The sequence below is a fragment of the Punica granatum genome, chromosome 5 (assembly GCF_007655135.1).
Source record: "Punica granatum isolate Tunisia-2019 chromosome 5, ASM765513v2, whole genome shotgun sequence".
NCBI classification, from domain to species: domain Eukaryota; kingdom Viridiplantae; phylum Streptophyta; class Magnoliopsida; order Myrtales; family Lythraceae; genus Punica; species Punica granatum.
This window is the reverse complement of record NC_045131.1, coordinates 24,452,330-24,471,654: the sequence shown is the minus strand read 5'-3', so window position 1 is coordinate 24,471,654 and position 19,325 is coordinate 24,452,330. Positions and strand designations below refer to the sequence as shown.

Here is a 19,325-nt window from a genome sequence, read left to right as displayed (position 1 = left end):
ATATCTCTATTGAATTATTAAAAAATATATATCGTTTAAAATCTTAGGAAAAAGTACAAAAGTCCCCTTGTGGAGTTTGTTATAAATTGAACCATGTGGTATTTCGAGGGACAAATAATACAATGTGGTTCACTTGTGAGACATAATGGATTTCACCGTTAGTTTTTCATCACTTTTGATCCTCAAACGTTTCTTTTTGCCATTATTATCCTCAAACTTTCAACTTTTTTAATTTGGTCCTAAAATTCGAAAGGATAAAAGGGGAAAAGGTCTGGGGCTGCCGTCCTCTGTGGGTGTCGATGACCCAAGACCTTTCCCCTTCTTCTTTTTTTTTTTCGAATTTTAGGATCAAATTGCAAAAAGTAAAAAATTTGAGGTAATATGACAAAAAAAAAGTTTGAGGAGTAAAAGTTACGAAAAAACTAACGGTGAGGTCCATTATATCTCACAAGTGAAACATAGGGTGTTATTTATCCCTCAAAATATCACATTGTTCAATTTATCCCAAGCTCAAGTCACAAGGGGACTTTTTGTACTTTTTCCCAAAATCTTATATGACCAACATCACCTTTCATAAAACTAAGTTAGAAATTCAGGAAATAAAAATGAAAAGTCCATTGTTAAGCCCACAAATCTTTCTCGTAATTCCAAAAAAAGAAATTTATCGGAAGTAAACCCTCTAAAATTTCACACAAACCTTCGAGCATGAAGCTTACTTTGTCAACTTGGCCGATTTCGGGCCTTCATGCGAAGTCTCAGAAAAGCAAAAGTATATCGTACATAGGCACACGGACCTCAACTAAAACCGAAAAAAAAGTGTACCATACAATTTTTTTTAACCCCTTTCAACTACTAATCAAAAAACAGAAAGTACGGTAGTGTGCTTTTCAGCGTCATTAATTCTTTTACCAAAGTTTAAATACGTACTAAAAATTAATCAAAAGACAAGGCTCATTGTAAGTACTTATGCTTACCTTAGCAATTAAGCATGAGCTATATCTCGATCGGATGTCTAATTGGAACCTACTACTTAACTAGAACAGGGATTCAAAACCCGAATAGAAAGAATGAAAAAAAAAAACTTAACTTTTTCTCTCCATACATTAAGACGACCTGATAACTTTATCATATGTCTAATGCAACATGCCATTGTCAACTCATTTAGGCTAGTCCTTGGCTGAAACACATCTTGTGCATGTGCAAGCTACATCGACTATACGATAGTTGATTATTAAATGGAAAATATACTTACATAAATATGTAAAGTGGATATACATTGGACGGTTCTTTGCAGGTTTTGTCCCTCTCTACAATTTGCACTTCTTTTGTCGGCTATAAGAAATGCCCACAGATTTAATAAAGGAAAAAAAACTGCATTAAAAAGTATGAGAAGTTACACTGCAAGCAAAAATCGAAATCCTAATATATTTCTTTCACGTAAGAATGCGTGTCACTGCATCACATCCCCTTTCTCTATATCTTCCATGGTTCCATCTCTCATGCTACAACAATCAGACAATTTCGAAATCAAGGGGAGGGACAAAAATAAAATAGAAAAAAAGAAAACGGAGGGGAGAGAGAGAGGAAGAGGAGAGACCGGATCTAAAAGGCGGTTAAGTTAAGCCATTGTTCTCTCAATTCTCTCCTACAATCTGTTGGGTCATCAATCTATCAATCAAATCAAAAAACAAAAGAGAAGAGAGAGAAGAGAGAAAGGAAACAATATCAAAGGAAGGAAGCATGATGTCGTCGTCCTCCTCCTCATCATCATCTTCCTTGTCACCGGACCACCTCTCCCCCACCGATCAGCTCCGTTATGTCCATTGCAACTTTTGTGACACTGTCCTTGCTGTAACTAACCATACTCCCACTGTCCCCTTCTCATCTCTCTCTCTCTCTCTCTCAACAATTTTGTCTCCCTTCTTTACATACATATATAGACATACTTACATGCCCCTTTAGCATTATGTATCATTCTTCTCCTCCTTGCTCAAGTGTGTGCTCTCGTTTCCCTTGTTTTCGTGTCGATTGAATACATTTGTTGTCGCACAGGTGAGCGTTCCGTGCAGTAGCCTGTTCAAGACCGTGACAGTGCGATGCGGGCACTGTGCCAATCTCCTCTCGGTCAACATGCGTGGCCTGCTGCTCCCGTCCCCAGCCGCCACCGCTGCCACTCAACTTCAGCAGCTTGGCCATACTTTCTTCGCTCCTCATAATCTTTTGGTACGTTACGACTCCACTCCAACATGAGACCCAAGTAGCGGTTAGGGTTTCTCAATAAGTTTTGGCATCATCTCTTTTTCAGTTCCGAGGATCTCAAAAACCATTTGATTCTAACACTTAATATATACTATGTCCAATTATTATTTTTTGGTTAAGCGGTCCAATCGAGCTCAATATAAGAGCAGATTCTGAGATATATTTTTCTTTTTTGTGTTGGACTTTTGGGTAATTTCTGTGACAGGAGGAGATACGAAATGTGCCGCCAACAGTGCTGATGAATCATCACTTCCCGAACCCGGCCGAGTCTGTACTGCAGCTTCATGGAGGGAGTGAACCGATCCCTCGGCCTGCCCTAGTGAACCGGCGTGAGTGTCAATTCTCATTATTTATGGCTTTTTTCTTCCAATTCCTTTTTTAGTTGTTATTTTGTGAGAAATAGATAGTAATACTGAGAAAGTTGTCTTTCGTGGAGTGAACCCGACGAATTCAAGGCTCATTGCTTTTGACTGTTTAGTGTTTAAGTCGAGCAACAACAGATCTTCGCCTACTGTTTCGTCATCTCAAGATCTTCAGCATTTGCTGTCTCATCTAGACAACGAAAACAGCAAACAATTTTACTAATTAGGGTTCTTAATTATAAATTATATGGGGGGTTTTTGTTTTTGCTTCACTGGGGGGACTTGCACTTTTTTTCAAATTTGATCTTCGTGTGGTTTCTGTTAATTACTCTGTAAGGGTTAAACAGATGAACTAGCTCCATAGTTCATTACTGTAGTTAACCTAATATTACTACATATATATAAGTCTAAAAAGCTTCAAAAGCTCAGATTTTTTAGCATTCTGCATTTTGCTCGCCACTACCTACCTAAAAGATTCGAGAGCATATTTATGTTCTCTTTGGTTGTCGAATGTCGACGAAATATTAAAAGGTTACATTTGCCTTTTAATGAGTGAATAGCATGCATTTGTTCATAGATATTCATCTCAGATTATGCATTTGTCCAGCTAGCTAGCTGGTAATCAGAGCTGCCATCATTTCAAGTGCCAAAAGCAAACAAATGGAGTCTAATTATTTGGAGTTGGTTGTTAGAAATGCTTTTCGGCTTGAGGTTATTCAGAAAATTAGAACCAAGGGGAAACGAAAACTAAGTTTTAATAAAGTTTCAGTTTGTCGTTCTTATTCTTTCTGATTTTATTTTTATTTTATTCATGAACTACAGAAAAAAGTTTAGTAATCGATCTCTCGAATTGCCGGATACATACATAAAATAAATTGATTAAATTTTATATTTCTTTTTTTTTTCCCTCTATTTCTGAAAGGTTGATGGATGATAAATGTGTGGGGTTATCCGAAGGGGAGAGAGAATGAGTGGGGATTTCTCCCCCGCAAATCGAGTGGATAGGGAAGTGCTCGGGAGATAGGATAAATCGATGGATCATGATGATGTGATGATTGAGGGTTGAGATATGGAGAGTGGAGAGAGAGAGAGGGAGAGTGAATGAATTCCAAAAAGATTGAAAAATATCATATATTTTTATTTAAAAGAAAAGAAGAAGAAGAAGAGCTACGCTGCTAGGGACGACAAATAACGAGTGAATTTTAATTTGTCTTTCTGTTGTCTGTGTCTTTTTGTTTGTCTGCTCAATTTCCAGCACCCGAGAAGAGGCAGAGAGTCCCATCAGCCTACAACCGCTTCATCAAGTAAGCCCTTATAATTAAAATTTGCTTGAAAGAATTAGTTTATATAACAAAAACAAATCAACTAAGTGCCATCATTACCGTTTATTAATTATCTGTAATTCTCAATTGGCAGGGAAGAAATCCAACGCATCAAAGCTCAAAATCCCGATATTAGCCACCGGGAAGCATTTAGTGCCGCTGCAAAGAATGTGAGTTTCAGTAACTTCATGGTTGAGAAATCCAAAAACACTAAAATTATTGCGCTGCGTGCGTGGATTCGCTCGTATAAGTCAGAAAGAAAAAGAAAGTGGCAAAGCATACTCAGTCATGTTATATATCTATATATATGCATGTCGGATTTTCTCAATCGAATAATCTTTTCAAGATGCTTTAGTTTTAAATTCGGGAAAGATGCATTTTTTATATTATAAATTTGACATTCAGTCAATTTTGATTCTATAAGTTTTTTAAAAGTACCGAATCCATCCTATATATTTACTCCGTAAGACACTTTTAATCAATTCCGTAATCGGCCCTAACAAAGTTTCTAATGTGGACTTAACGTGGTTAATTTGTTCACGTGTCAATTTCTAATTGGCTAAAAAGTTTAAAAATTAAAATAAAATAAAAAATAAAAAATATGTAAATTACTAAAAAAAAGGTAAAGGGATTAGATCTAAGGCTTGCCTTCCGGCGGCCCCTCCCTTCCTTCTGCCGAGGTCCCGGGGAGGGAGGGGTGATTGGGAGGGGAGTTCCCGATCTGGTCCCCTTCTTTTTTTCTTAATTAAAAATTTATTTTATTATTTTTCTTTTAAATTTTAAAAATTTCAGCCAATTAGAAATTGTCAAGTGGACAAAATTAATTGTGTCAAATCCATATTAGCAGCACCGTCACGGCTAATTATGAAACATACCAAAAGTGTCTTACCGAGAAAATATATAGAACTGATTCGACACTTTTAAAACTTGTAAGACCAAAATTGACTCAGGTCAAATTTACAGGTAAAAATTTATTTTTCCCTTTTTACTTTACTTGATTATTGATGCTATCTTAAACAACTAAAGATAGTTGTCGTAAATGTACTTATCATTTCTCATATAAAACAACAATGACCAAACTTTAACTCGAGATGGTTGTGTTTTTCTTTTTATATTTTTTTTATCCCCCGAATTATTTTGATAAAAGTGGTTGTTTGGTTTCAATGGTTCTGACTTTGGTTTGTACGTGTGTATTGTTTCTTTCAGTGGGCCCACTTCCCTCATATCCATTTCGGACTTATGCCTGAGCAGTCCGTGAAGAAACCTACCATGTGCCAGCAGGTAAGGCCCTAACCCTAACCCTAACCAGCCAGAACCATTACTGTCATCTCATCTTTGCTCTGTCTATTTTTGCCTAACAAAATATCTACGAAAACCCTAACAAATTCTGTTTCTTCATGGATCAATGGAGCTGCAGGAAGGAGAGGACATGCTGAGAAAAGACGGGCTTTTCGCTCCTGCGAATTTGGGTGTCTCCCCCTACTAATGAGCTGGATATTATAATTAGTTCGTTTTGAACGGTTTCATTAGTCTTCCCTCTATCCTCTCCCTCTCTCTATCCTGATCTACATGTATTTGCATCTTAGTTATTCTGGCAGAAAAATGTGAATTACGACTTGAGCTCATTCCTTTAAAATGATATTGGCGGAATGAATCATCTCGGGCTTATGTTTTGTATGGTGCGGTGATGGAATAGTGGTCTGAAGTATATGGAAAATTCTACTATAGTTATATGCATGTGGGTGTTATCATATTTTTTTCAACTTACAAAAGAAGTCCATAAGTCTAATACAATGAAGATAATTTCATCATATTTTTTAGTATATTTAAGTGGCTTTGAAGTACGATTCATCATACACCTTATATATTTTCAGATAAACTAAAATAAAAGTGTAAGTGACACAGCAATCACAAGCTATCACTTTTTTTTGCCCCTCAAATCTATCGGATAATTTTTCTTGAATCATAAAATCACATGCTCCCCCATCTCTGGGTTTCTTCAGTTCTCCTCTATTATAATTGATGCATTTTCATATCAGTGATTTTGGTTTCCCATTGTGATCCTTCTCTTTGAAAGCGTTTCTATAATTCTTTAATTTATTATGATGTTGTGCATGATGAATTGATTAATTTTGGCGTAATTGCTGATCTTGAAGTTTTTCCGCATCTCTTAGCTTTATTTGTGATAAGTGATGTTCTTTCATTAATAGAAAAGTACATATAAAATATAAAACAAAGGCCAGAGCCCCCTTGCTGAAAAAGAAAACATTAGCATACTCTCTCTAACCACAGACATTAACAGAGATTCCTATATATTACTCACAATAAATAATCCACATTATGTTGCATATATATCATTTCCAGTAATGGTGGTCATGACTCATGAGTACTTTTTTTAATTTTATTTTTAATAAAAAAAACTCTATGTTGCACATATGCTCGGGGCTTTCATCTAATTTTGTTGATGTCGAGCCATGAGTCTGGAGAAAAAGTTAAAACAACTCCCAAGCAAATAGATAGACCCTATCATAGATCACGGAAATCCTAAATGATCCAACACTAAAATTCAACAGCACAATTCAGTGGCTCTCAAACAATAAGGGCTCATTGAAGAAGTCAATTTCCAAGAGTTACAATTTAGCATTGGAAGAAGATCAGACTGCTGGACGAGCAAAAGGAGAGAAGAGCATCAAACTGCCCCGGTATGATTGGCCTCGAAATCACGATTGTCGAGGGTACTCAGGGAACATTGCCTATTTGGGGAAGGAGTTGAATTAGGCTGCCAATCTAAATTGAGATCAGATGTAAGATAACAGCAGGGAGCGAATGGATGGATCCAGCGCAGTCAGAGGTTATAGATGGACGGTTATCTTCATTTTTGTGGCAAAAGAGTTCGGTTTATTTCAGTTTCAGCTTTTCTAATCATACTTCTTCACTATAAACATTTTCAAATAGTTCTTTTAAATTTGTGTTAGTTAAAGATAAGAAGATATAACGGCAATTATGATTGGTTTTTGACACCACTTCCATGAAGAAAATCTTATGCAATATTTACAGGCAAAAATATAAATACCATGAAGTGTTTAATATATCCACAAAGTACATGCGTATTTTTTAATTTATAATTATTTATGTCATATGATTTCATTATTTATTTTCACTTATACAAAAATTAATAAAAATTACCGCCTTATAGACTAATATCAAATACATGTTTCTTGTTTAGAGTAATTTTAGGCCGCAGTGGAAAATAGAAATATTTATTAAAAAATAAATTGAAACCGGGTTTAATTCTAATGGGTTGGATGTTGGTTTCCGTGGCCCAATTTATAGATGGGCCTTGCTTTCTCATTTAGGTCCATATATTGGTTTAAAGTTTCTGTCCAATTAATTCGGCACCTTTTTTTAATAAAAGCTGAACAATTAATTCGAGAAAATAATTAAAAAGGCTAAAGGAAAAGAAAAATAAAATGTGATATATAAATAAAAAAAAGAAAATAGGGGTGTTTGATGATGATGGGAGGGTTGGGAAAGGATTTTCGCGCTTTGGGTCATCAGAGGACGAAGAAGGGAAGAAGGAATCATTCGGGCACAAGCAAAGGGTGAGTTAAAGAGTGACTCAAACTTTTATAAACAGGTAAAAGTTGAAAAGCGCAAGGTAAATGCGCACATTTTTTTAAAATGTTTTATTTCACGGATAATTTACCGCTGCTTGAGAACTAATTGTTTCTTTTAACTGTTTTTTTTCCTTATTTCCCGTTCTTTTGCAATACGTCCTCACCATTATCGATTAACATGGTCAAATTGTTCTCACCTTAATTAACATAAAATATTTGACTTTGATATTTCTATTAACATAATCATTTATGAGATCATAATTATAATAACCGCGCGTAGCGCGGACGCATAATCTAGTTAACGTTAAAAGGGCACGTAGACCCTTAAATTCTAAATATTTTCAGTAAATTCCTGTAATTTAACTTTAAATAATCAAGCTCCACAACGTTTTTAAAATTAAGTTAGACGTCCTCTATTAGCATATCGGTGAGTTATTTTACAGCGGTATTATCTACAAATCTATATCAGCTTAACTTCTTATAATACAAAAGTGTTTATAAAAATAAAAGCAATTACCACTCACTATATTGTAAAATAAATATATCACTATATATATATATATTTTCAATTATGATACTCTGAACTTGAAAAGTTATCTTACATAAAACAAGTAAATAAAGTTTTTATTTTGCTCATTTTAATCCTCAATTTCAATGTAAAAAACCATGAATACTTGTGTTTTTAGAAGAAATTAAGATTACGATATAAGAGTAAAGAATCTCCACATAGTAATAAGCCTTAAAGAAAATCCTTTCAAATTTGAAATTTGAATAAGTAATATACTGAAATTGGAATATTTTTCACAAAAGATTGTACTCTTGGAATTTAAACATTTTTTCAACCAAAACATAAATTTATTACTAAGAAAATCAGGCACATAGAACAAATGAATTTTGAGAAATGTGTAATTTCACACTGAATAGATTTAACCCTGGACATAATTTTGACTTTTTTTTTCCAACTCTAATACTTAAAGCAAAAGAAGTTATTTTATTTTAATATAAACTTTGACAAACAAATATATGAATAAATTATCTTTACGATTATTTTCTTCCAACCGAAGTATATTACATTGCATCATATATATATATGTATATATTAATTAAAGAACATGACTATAAAATGTATAATGCGATAAATTATATTTAAGTTTTTCCAAAATCAATTAATTAAGTAGTTATCCTATATTAATCCTAAGTTGATGTGATGTGAAATCCCATCTTGATAACTTTAAAGTCTAAAACTCTTTAAATTTTTTGGTTTAAAATTAAATTAGTTACATTTTACTAAAATTACGGCAGTTTATTTTTATGTTGTAAATCACAAATAACTTTAAAAGTTTTCTTAAAAGAGAAAGTTGGAAAAAAAAAAAACGAATCACACACTTTTATTATTTTCCTTACGCACCCGCACAAGTGCCCCTTGTTATAAGGAAAATGAGATTTCGTGAGGCCCAGGTCTACCTCTAGCCGCTTTATGCAGTTTTGTTAAAATATCACATGTAGACCCTCGAATTCAAAAACTTATCACTGGATCCCTGTACTTCAACTTGAGTTAGTCAAGCTCCACAACTTTCTAAAAAATTTGTTAGACCTCCTTCTACCCCAGTCAATTGCTTTACCAGTCCTGAGAAGGTACTAAGTACAATGGTATATCACGTGGCACTATGTCATTAGATATACAAAAATATTTAATTTTATCAATAGTAAATTTTTTTAATGTTTATGAATATCAAGAAAAAATGATGAATCCTTATTAATTTGTAATACTGTTACGTGTTAGAGCCATTACATTTAAAACTTTCTTGTACCATGGCTAGCATAGTCAACTTCTACAATCGAACTATTAATTGAAGATCAATCGGTTGTCAGATTAAGGTAATTAAATAACCTCGGTCGATGCCACTTGCTCTTCCTCTCGACTTAGGTTCTTCAAGGGTCAATCAAGGACCGGGAGCGATTGATGCCCGGGTTGATGAGATTAATCACGCGTAGGCGAAATTCGACATTTTTCTTAGCCTAAAATACGTATAAGATGGCTGGTCAAATTCCTTTTAATAAAAAATAGGGGTAAAGTGGCTGGGCTTTTGTATTGATACCCGCTGTCATATAACAACCGTCACCAACTGCTCCTCTACCGTCCGATTAATCTCAAAATAGCGGCGGCCGCGGGATTCTGGGCCCCGGCCTCTAAAAGATTCCATGGTCAAAGTCCACTCTCCCCACGTCAGCGCTCGATCACAGCCGAATTATGACTCTAATTCCTGTCTTAATTTTTTTTCCTTAATTTTAAATTGATAAATTGTTTTCTTAAATTGTATATTTTCCTCTGATTTGATTTTCCATCTTCGTTTCCGATGCTGAAGTCTCTGCTGCTTCCACCCAAAACCCTAGGAAAACTCTAACTAGGAACCGTCCCCTTCGTCTGAATCTCTCAATTCGGCCATGGGCACCGGTGGTCTCCTCAACATTCATCCCAGAGACCTCAAATTCCCCTGTAAGTTCCTCCATTGACGTCTCTCTCTGTAGTACGTTCGCTGTTGAATTGCTATTTCTGGATCCTGTGGATATCCTGTTTCGCGACCGAATCGGTTTTCTTCTCGCTGCTGCTGTTTTGGGCACTGTTTGCTGATACGATCTATCCCGTGGTGGTTTTTGTTGGCTTGTGGTCGGAAAAAGTTGAACTGGGGAAGCAGAGTTCATGCTCTATGCAACTCACCAACAAGACGGACAAATACGTAGCTTTCAAGGTTTTCTTTCTATTTCTATTTCTTCCACCCCGTCTCCACCCGACCCACCCCCCTATTCTCCTGCTTTGATTTCTGGTGTAATTTTCATGTTGGGTTTTGAGTACGTGTATAATTTGGATGGAATTGTGAATGAAACAGGTGAAGACTACCAACCCGAAGAAGTACTGTGTCCGCCCTAATATGGCCGTTATTCTGCCAGGGGATACGTGCAATGTCACTGGTAATTTTCGATCCACGGTTTTTTTGGATATGGATTCAGGCAAAAACATTTGAAATAGTGTGGTCATATGTCGAAATTTTGTCAGCTTTGATGGTTAGAGCTCATACTTAGAGATAGAAATGAATAATGTTTGTTCATGGAAAACAGAACAACCTTACTTCTCTGTAATGAGAAATGCATGTGTTCTGATGTGGAGAATACTGAGGAGTCCTCGGTCTTACTTCCTTCGCTTTCCCAATATAACTTTTAAAAGCAACGATGACTTCTCTCATTTCAAATTAGAAAAAGGGTCCTTCTCTCATTTCTTGGTTGTTTTCTTCCACAAGTCTGACAAGTTGCTTCGTGTGTCAATATGGATAAGTGGAAATCTTTGTATTCATACGATACTTGCATGTATATATTAATTTTCTTGTGCTGGCACATACATTGTAGTCACGATGCAGGCGCAAAAAGAGGTGCCCCCAGATATGCAGACTAAGGACAAGTTTCTCATTCAGAGCGTTCCTGCTCCATATGGTGCAACTACTAAAGATATAAAACCTGATATTGTGCGAATTTCTTTTTTGCTTTATTATCGTTTTAGTGATCCTGAGTGTGTAAAATCTATTTTCCGTTATGATTTGTCGTCTGCTCTGCCTCCATGCAGTTTAACATGGAGGATGGGAGGGCTCTTGAAGAGTTCAAATTGCTGGTCATTTATATTCCTGCTAATCCTCCCTCTCCAGTCCCCGAGGAACCAGAAGAAGGATACTCCCCAACAGCATCTGCAATAGAGAATGGCAAGAAATCTGCCAATCTATTTGATGCAGTGAGTTATTGGTTGCTGTTCATAACCTTCTGCTATTATTTCAGCCCTTCTTTTTCCTACCTTTACCATTGGAAATATTTAGAAGGGGCTCATAGTTGTCTTAACTGCTAATTAGTTATGATTCTATGATTATTCTGTATATTTCAGGTAACTACGTCATTTGAGATATCAAAGAAAAAATCTTCTGAGGTAAATCTATCTTGTAAATAATATCTTTATCGTGGAATTCTCTCTGCTTATAAGTACTCGTAATATGATCTATTTCAAATGAACGGTTTACTGAGATCAACCTGCTTATTTGGAAAACAATCTCATACAATGTCTTTAGGAAGTGCGTGAGGAAAGGTAGGCCTAATGCGCTCGCTTAAGATTCTCAATGCATTCTGTCTTGATGCTTTTAGGGTTCTTCATACATACATTCTATATGATTGTATGTTACCTTATTAATGTAAGCTTCGATATTATACTATAGGCGTGGACCATAATTTCCAAGTTGACTGAGGAGAAAGCAGCAGCCTTGCAGCAAAATCAGAGGCTTCATCAGGAATTGGTTTGTCTTGCAAAAAGATTCCACCAATTATTTATTCCTTCAATCCTATGATTCTGTTGTCGATTCTTGTGATACACTTTGAAACGTTAAACGGTGCATTACGACTTTCAAATTGGAAATGATGGGGACAACTACCCTTCCCCATTCATGTTACACGAAACGTGTGGATTCAGTTACTTGCTTCTAACTTTTCCTCAATGGGCCATGGTATATAGTCTTAAAGTGTGGGCCACGATATCTAGTCTTAAAAATTTAGCTTTCCCCCTGTTTGATTCTGTTTACCTGTGTCATTTCTTCCTCAGGATTTGTTGAGAAGAGAAGTGAGCAAGAACCGATCAAACACGTCATTACTCTTTACAGCATTCATTGGTCTTCTGGGTATTGTGACTGGCTACTTAATGAAGAAGTGGGCCATAAACTCGTAGTTGATTGGATTTCTACTGGCTTTTTTCCGTCACTTGCGTTTGTCCATCATTTGGGAAGCCATTAGTTGTGACATAGAGATGTAAATTGTTAAGTATCTCTTAGTGGACGATGACGAATAATTGGTGGAAGCGCGTCATTCTTTATCTTGTCTGTCTAAGGGGGCCGTCCTGGTTTCAAGTTCGTCAACATAGAAAGATTGATGTAACGTTGTTTTGGTCAATGAGATGACACAACGAAAGCATTTGCTGACATTTAAGGATCAAAAAATGAAGGTGTGCCAGGTTCGAATACAACCAGACTGAATTATCTGGCGAAATCACTGTATCGAGAACTCTGTTTGCCTCAGGTTCTTTTGGGCCATATTCTTGCAAAAGTGGATTATGTGATAATAGGCTGCCTTCACCCGCTTGAGTCGCCAGTGCCATTTGAGGCTGTCAGCGATCTTGGACGGGGGGGTGGAGGCCGCCATCTACAGACACCTGATTTTGATACGAATGCGTGCGTGGGATAAGGGAGGATTGGAAAACAACATATCATGGAAGGCTGACTACTTTGTTTGAAATGGTGTGGTCAAATGTAGAAATTTTGTCCGGTTAGAGCTTGTTCGGAGAGATAGAGATCACAAGGAGTGCTCAAAGCGAAATGAGATCACAAGGAGTGGTTGTTATTCCTCGAAGCGAAATGAGATCACAAGGAGTGGTTGTTATGTCCATCTACTATTCCCTATTATATCTGTTCATTGAAAAAAAAATGCTATCTGTAATGAGAAATTCCGGTGTTCTGATTTGGAGAATAAAAGGAGTGCTTGTTTTCCTTCCATTGCTTTTCCAATATAATTTTAAAAGCAACGGTGAACCTTCTATTTTAAATTTAGAAAAAGGGTCCTCAGTCACTCCCTTGATTTCTTCGTTGCTTTTTCCACAAGCCAGACAGAGTGACTTTGTGTTTTAACGTGGATAAGTGGAAATCTTGGTATTCAGAAGATACTTGCACTCATAAATTATCTTGTGCTGGAATATACGTTGTAGTCACAATGCAGGCGCAGAAAGAGGCATCCTCCGGATATGTGCAGACCAAAGCACAAGTTTCTCGTTCAGATACGTTATTGCTCCATGTGGTGCAAAACTACCAAAGATACAAAACCGGACCCCGTTTGGATTGAAAGATAATTGATTTTAACTTTAACTTTAACTCAACACAGTATACAACAAAAATACACATTTTCCAATTAAAAAATTTTAACTTTAACTTTAACTCAACACACTACACAACAAAAACACACGTTTTCCAAGTCAAATTTATAATCACATCTCATTTGTCTTTTTCCACAATCAAAATCAAAATCAAAATCAAAATAAAAGTAACTTTTAACTCTGAATCCAAACGGCCCCGTGACATATTCTGAGCATTTCGTTTTTGCTTTACTGTCATTTTTAACCATCCTCTGTGTATCAGATATGATTTGTCATTTTGCTGCGCCTCCAGGTAGTTCAACATGGAGGATGGGAAGGTTATCGAAAGAGTTCAAATTGCGGGTCATTTATATTCCTGCTAATCCTCCCTCTCCGGTCCCTGAAGTACCTGAAGAAGGATACTTCCCACCGGCATCTGCAATAGAGAATGGCAAGAAATCTGCCAATCTATTTGATGCAGTGAGTTATTGGTTGCTAGTCATTGGCTGCTCTTATTATTTCACCCCTTCTTTTTTTTTTTCTTCCTACCTTCTCCATTGGAAATTTTAGTATGGATTCATAGTTAACTTACCTGCCAATTAGTTATGATAATATGATTATGCTGTATACTTCAAAGACGTTTGAGCTGTCGAAGAAAAAATCATCTGAGGTACATATATGTTGTGAAAAAGTATCGTTATCTTTAAATGCTCCCTGCTTGTAAATACTCGTAAATGAGCAATTTCAAATTAACGGTTTACTGAGATTTATGTTGCGTTTGGTTTCATAGTATGATTTTAAAATCAAATTTTGATTTTGAAAAAGAATTGTATAAATGAAGCATATTCTTTGACTTTGTATGAATCATGTTATATTGTTGTGAAAAAAAAGTAGCATAAATATGACCCACACTTTAACTTTGTATGAGTTATTTTGTTTTATAGTGAGTAAAGTTAAGTTAGAATTGTGATTCTAAAATAACACTCACAAACCAAACAAGGCATTACTTGCTTGTTTGGAGAACTCTATTGTTTTGTCTATGGAAAGCGCCCGAGGAAAGGTTGATTTGATGGACCCAAATATAGTTCTCAATGCATTCTGTGTGCTTTAGGGGCTCTTATATACTTGCATACATTCTGTATGATTTTACAATACCTCATCAATGTTAGCTTCTGTATATTACAGGTATGGACTGTATTTTCCAAGTTGACGTAGGAGAAAGCAACAGGCTTGCAACAAAATCGGAGGCTTCATCAGGAATTGGTTTGTCTTGCATGAGATTTCACTGACATTTATTCTGACAATCCTATGATTTGTTGTTCATTCTTAGGATACACCCTGAAACATCAAACGGCCGTCAAAGACTTTCATATTGGAAATGCTAGGCACAATCTCCCTATTAAGTTTCCTCATGTTACCTTGGATGTTTGGATTCAATTACTCGCATTTTCTATTGGGGTTGCTGCTGAAAGCGGCTTCTAATTATGCATTTATATTTCATCATGTTTACCCGTCTCATTTGTTTGTTTCTCAGGATTTGTTGAGAAGAGAGGCGATGAGCAAGAACCGGCCAAAAACCTCATCATTCTTTACAGCAGTTGTCGATCTTCTGGGTATTGTGACCAGCTACTTAATGAAGAACTGGGCCATAAAGTATTAGGTGATTTGATTGCTACTGGAGTTTTTGTCACTGTTGATACATAGAAACTCTGTCTGTGTTTTCCAGATCATATATATGGGAAAAAGCCACTGTTGTGACGACTTAGAGGTGTAAATTGTTAGCGTTCTTGTGGACGATTATCACTGACAGTTTCCCATGTTCATCAACATAGAAAGATTGATACAATGTTCCACTTTGATCAATTTGATGATACACCACTGGACATCTTCATGAGCCCTAGTTCTCGAAGTATTTCCTGACGTTGAAGGATCAAAAGAACGATGCAGCAGGACCGAAATCCTCATGTAGTAGAATAGAAGCCGATTTTACTACTACAGTATTTCATCAGTAAGGACCGAGTCCCTATGCAAATCAACATATTCAATTATAGCAGTAACTAAAGACAGTAGAGCTAAGTTTGAATGAAAATGCTGTTCTCAACAAAACATGGATTATGCCACCACAGAAATGCCAAGCTTGTAATGGGTAACGAAATCCTTACAGCTACCACTCTGAGAAAATGTGGAGAAGATACAAGGGAGTTGACATTGATTAGCTTGGTGGCGGCAAGCGGAATCAGAAACCGGAGTAGCCGAAAAGGTTACCAGCATATTAAGATGTGGCTACTTGTGACCTCAGCACAGGCTAGGAAAGAAAATAACTGCCAAATTGATTTGTAAAATCTAGTCTAGCGGCCTCCCTAAACTCGGAGAGGAAAGTCTTGCTCGATTTGGGTTGTTGCTTACAGAACAGTCCAGGTGGATTTGCGAAATACTCAAACAATGATGGATGAAATGGCAATAGAACTCAACAAGCTGCAGGGTTCAGCTTCTCATCAGAAAATATTGCATTTCTGATCTTGAAGATCGCCCATGCTGCTTCTCCGGCATGCCGTGCAGCTTCCAGCAGCTCCACGGTCGCCTGCCCCGCCTACTCTCCATACCTGTGAGCAGGAATTGAGTAATTTTAATGAGTAAACGTAAGAACTGGGCGTTAGAATAGTACTAACCTGACTTGGAAGCGGTCAAGTTGTTATTTCTGCAATGAAATATAGTGATATAACGATATGAAAATTGAAAAAGGCCATTAGTAAATCTTTAACCTCTTCCGGACTATTTCCACAGTCACAGAGGATGCTTTCGCGATGGCGTCCTTCCTTCAGTGGTTGATAGCCTTGGAGACCCTACCTGCACAATAGAAATAACCACGGTACATTTGGGGATCCCTGAACAAATAGAAAATATACAAGAATGAAGAAGAAGAAGAATGTGGCTTACTGAAGCCAACAATCAATGCAAGCACGATTTGGTCAGCCATGAGGTGGTTGAGTTCTCTGGCAGGTTCGGAGGTCCTTATCGGTTGAATAAAAAATCTAGACACTTGAACGGTTCCGGAAAGTATTGCCTTGGGCATTTCTCCACAATCTCTGTAAGGTTTCTGACCCTGCAGGTGCCACATCAAGAAAAAAAAGAAGCACAAAGAAACGGAGAAATTAAGAACCAACAAGAACACATACTTGCTTAAGGATAAAGAAATGAATCCAAGAAAAGGATCGAGAAGCACCTTTTGAGGTTTTTCATGGTTTTGGGGCTGACTTTTGCTTCTTCAGATATTGGGATCACCCGATCTAGTACAAACCTTCCCCCAAGTTGACAAGATTACATATCGTCTGACAAGATTATAAGCGCGTGCACCACTACACTACATTTTCTTTTGATTAAATAATTTATTTGAAAATGTAATTTTTAGTTGATATATTTTTTATGAATTAAATTTTCATTAAAATAAAATATCATAAAGAAAGTTCAAAAAGGAATTTTTAGTTGATATATTTTTCTCTGAATTTATTTTTCATTAAAATAAAATATCATAAAGAAAAGTTACAAAAGTAAATTCAACTTAAAATAATCAACATAAATATTATTTTCATGATATGATATATGTATGAATAATAGGAAGTTGATAATTAATTTAAAAATAGTATAAAAACTTTTAAAATAGAGTTAATAATATATTATAGTAATTAAAAGTAAAAAAATGGAAAAAATATAATATTTTAAATATTACTTTTAAAGTATTTTTTCTGAATTTATTTTTCATTAAAATAAAATATCATAAAGAAAAGTTACAAAAATAAATTCAACTTAACATAATCAACGTAAATAGTTTTTTCATTAATGCTCTTGCAATTTGGAACAACTGACTTAGATGGATCCAAAATATCGAAAATCAAAAGCCTTGAGGAATTTGTTTGGGTTTTCCCTTCAAATTTGGGACTTGGGTCTGGTGTGGGTTTTTTTAGTTAAAGAAGACTTAAAGGAAATTAACCAGAACGGAGTTTACACACACACACATATATATTATAAATGTTTTTTTTTTCCAGTCACATATATTATTACAACTTTCACTTAACTAATAAGATAAAAGATATAAACAATATACTTTATCTATAGTCAAGGCACAAGTAAATATAATTTATATTTCTATAATTTAATTTATTTGTTCTTGTTGGAAATTTGGGATAAGTTCAGTTGATAATTCATATTAGAGAACTTATCCCGCTCACGCCCGTGCCCCCGAGGACTGAGAATTAAAATATAATTGAATTTCGTATAAGGAGCAAGGAGGAGTCTAACAACCTGAGGACTCTCAGCTTGTGCAATGTTGGCATTAAGTGGTGGTAGTACATAGGCACTATAGTGGCGGTGGATACGACAATAGTCAATGCCTGTGGATAGAAAGAACCTGAGAACAGAGGGAAGAAATTGTAAAAAAAAAAAAAAATCAACAGTGTGTTGTTCTTTTCTCTTGATGAAAGCTATCCGACTCTTTTTCCTATTGTATATTTCCTAATGTATACCTTTGTATTCATGGAATCACATCAACAATTCTTTTTGGTGTTTTCAAAAAAGCATTTTCAATAGCAAAATGTTTGTTAGGTATTCCGTGAGAAAATTCCGGTTTGTAGAATAAATGTTTAAAATAAATCAATATAAATTTTGAAAAATATTACAAAAAATTGTTTGCATTTCATTGTAATTTTAAAAGAAAATTCCCATGGAATATCCAATGGCCATAAAAATAATATTTAAGAATTTTTAATATAAATTTAGAAAATTCATCAATATTTTTTTTGTCTTAATATGTACTTAAATGTAAAAGGAATATCTTAGACAATTTTGTTAGTATTTTCTAAAGGAATTATAGACAAATGATTGGTGATACTTCGTCACAATGCTTGTACAAGGTATAAATCGGAGGAAACTCATAATAACGGCCACGAGAAACAGTAAGAGGCACCTATCCAAAAAGAAAGAGTTAAGAGGCATTAGGTACCTGATTTTGGATGAGATGATGGTGCAAGAAAACGATTAAGTCGGTTCAATCATTGAATTCAAATTTGATTAGGAAAATCTGCAACAGAGCATACAGTTAGACTAGAGTGCATGGAAAAAAACTCATACATGAAGGAAATCATTGATTTTATTTTTTGATATTATATGGGAGGCCCAAAACACAGTATAATGAAAGAAAAATCATAAATAATTAATAAATGGACACATTTAGTTTGCATACCTATCAAACCAGTGACTTTTAGGTCAAAGGGCGAGAGTGTGCGCCACTATAATGTATTCTCTTTTAAAAAGAAATTATTGATTGAAATTATAAAATGAACATAGTAGAAGAAAGAGGATGTGAAAAAAAGAAGTTTTTCTAGATACTTACAAAAGACAAAAAAAAAAACTATTAAAGAGGAGAGATAGAGGAACCATAAGTGTCGAATGCAAAAGTTACGTCATATCTGATTTGCTTGACATAGTAAATAATTATGAAAAATAGTGTAATAGGTAGTTTTATAGTGAAAAATGAAAGGTGTCTTGGTTCTCGGAAAGAAGAGGTACAATGGTGGGTTTTTTTTTTTTTTTTTTATTGTAAAGCTATGAAAAGGTACCATAATACTAAACAAGCGTGTTGTTTAGTAGTACTCTAATGATCATGTTGTACATATAGCATAGATATACGCTACTGGAAAAACCACGGGTAACATACATGGAGGATATATGAAACTATATTTCGGATAAAGTGGTACTATATTCATCACTCAAAAAAATATATACAAGAGACCCCGTGACTCCTTTGCTACCCATATATATATATATATATATACACATATACACA

The 19,325-nt window shown here is 35.4% G+C and overlaps 2 protein-coding genes and 1 long non-coding RNA gene across 4 annotated transcripts; 2 read left to right on the top strand and 1 right to left on the bottom strand.

Annotated features, from left to right (window-relative positions):
* Positions 1 to 1,508: 1,508 nt before the first annotated feature.
* LOC116206624 (axial regulator YABBY 1-like) lies at positions 1,509 to 5,680 on the top strand. Of its 2 annotated transcripts, none has more exons than XM_031539400.1 (7): positions 1,509 to 1,851; positions 2,053 to 2,223; positions 2,465 to 2,588; positions 3,877 to 3,925; positions 4,038 to 4,113; positions 5,150 to 5,224; positions 5,355 to 5,680. In XM_031539400.1, exons 1-7 carry the CDS (start codon positions 1,741 to 1,743, stop codon positions 5,427 to 5,429), a joined length of 681 nt encoding a protein of 226 aa, XP_031395260.1. In that variant the 5' UTR covers positions 1,509 to 1,740; the 3' UTR covers positions 5,430 to 5,680. The 2 variants fall into 2 exon arrangements, with proteins under 2 accessions (XP_031395260.1, XP_031395261.1); XM_031539401.1 differs by having other exon boundaries at positions 1,512 to 1,851; positions 5,361 to 5,680.
* Positions 5,681 to 9,874: 4,194 nt separating this feature from the next.
* On the top strand, positions 9,875 to 12,604 carry LOC116208870 (vesicle-associated protein 1-3-like). The gene is made up of 8 exons (XM_031542439.1): positions 9,875 to 10,057; positions 10,240 to 10,310; positions 10,449 to 10,530; positions 10,963 to 11,078; positions 11,177 to 11,338; positions 11,486 to 11,527; positions 11,811 to 11,888; positions 12,191 to 12,604. The coding sequence occupies exons 1-8, from the start codon at positions 10,006 to 10,008 to the stop codon at positions 12,311 to 12,313; spliced, it is 726 nt and encodes a 241-aa protein (XP_031398299.1). The 5' UTR covers positions 9,875 to 10,005; the 3' UTR covers positions 12,314 to 12,604.
* Positions 12,605 to 15,601: 2,997 nt separating this feature from the next.
* On the bottom strand, positions 15,602 to 16,581 carry LOC116208873. The gene is made up of 3 exons (XR_004157148.1): positions 16,424 to 16,581; positions 16,249 to 16,333; positions 15,602 to 16,089 (listed from the first exon to the last, which is right to left on the bottom strand). It is a non-coding gene; the product is annotated as an uncharacterized LOC116208873 (long non-coding RNA).
* Between the last annotated feature and the right edge of the window lie 2,744 nt (positions 16,582 to 19,325).

What these genes read in the sequence shown, in the direction of transcription:
- LOC116206624 (XM_031539400.1), top strand. Translation starts at nt 1,741, where the DNA reads ATGATGTCGTCGTCCTCCTCCTCATCATCATCTTCCTTGTCACCGGAC. An exon ending in GCCTGCCCTAGTGAACCGGC is followed by an intron (nt 2,589 to 3,876) that starts GTGAGTGTCAAT and finishes CTCAATTTCCAG; the next exon opens with CACCCGAGAAGAGGCAGAGA. An exon ending in AACCTACCATGTGCCAGCAG is followed by an intron (nt 5,225 to 5,354) that starts GTAAGGCCCTAA and finishes GGATCAATGGAG; the next exon opens with CTGCAGGAAGGAGAGGACAT.
- LOC116208870 (XM_031542439.1), top strand. Translation starts at nt 10,006, where the DNA reads ATGGGCACCGGTGGTCTCCTCAACATTCATCCCAGAGACCTCAAATTC. An exon ending in AAGATATAAAACCTGATATT is followed by an intron (nt 11,079 to 11,176) that starts GTGCGAATTTCT and finishes GCCTCCATGCAG; the next exon opens with TTTAACATGGAGGATGGGAG. An exon ending in AGAGGCTTCATCAGGAATTG is followed by an intron (nt 11,889 to 12,190) that starts GTTTGTCTTGCA and finishes TTTCTTCCTCAG; the next exon opens with GATTTGTTGAGAAGAGAAGT.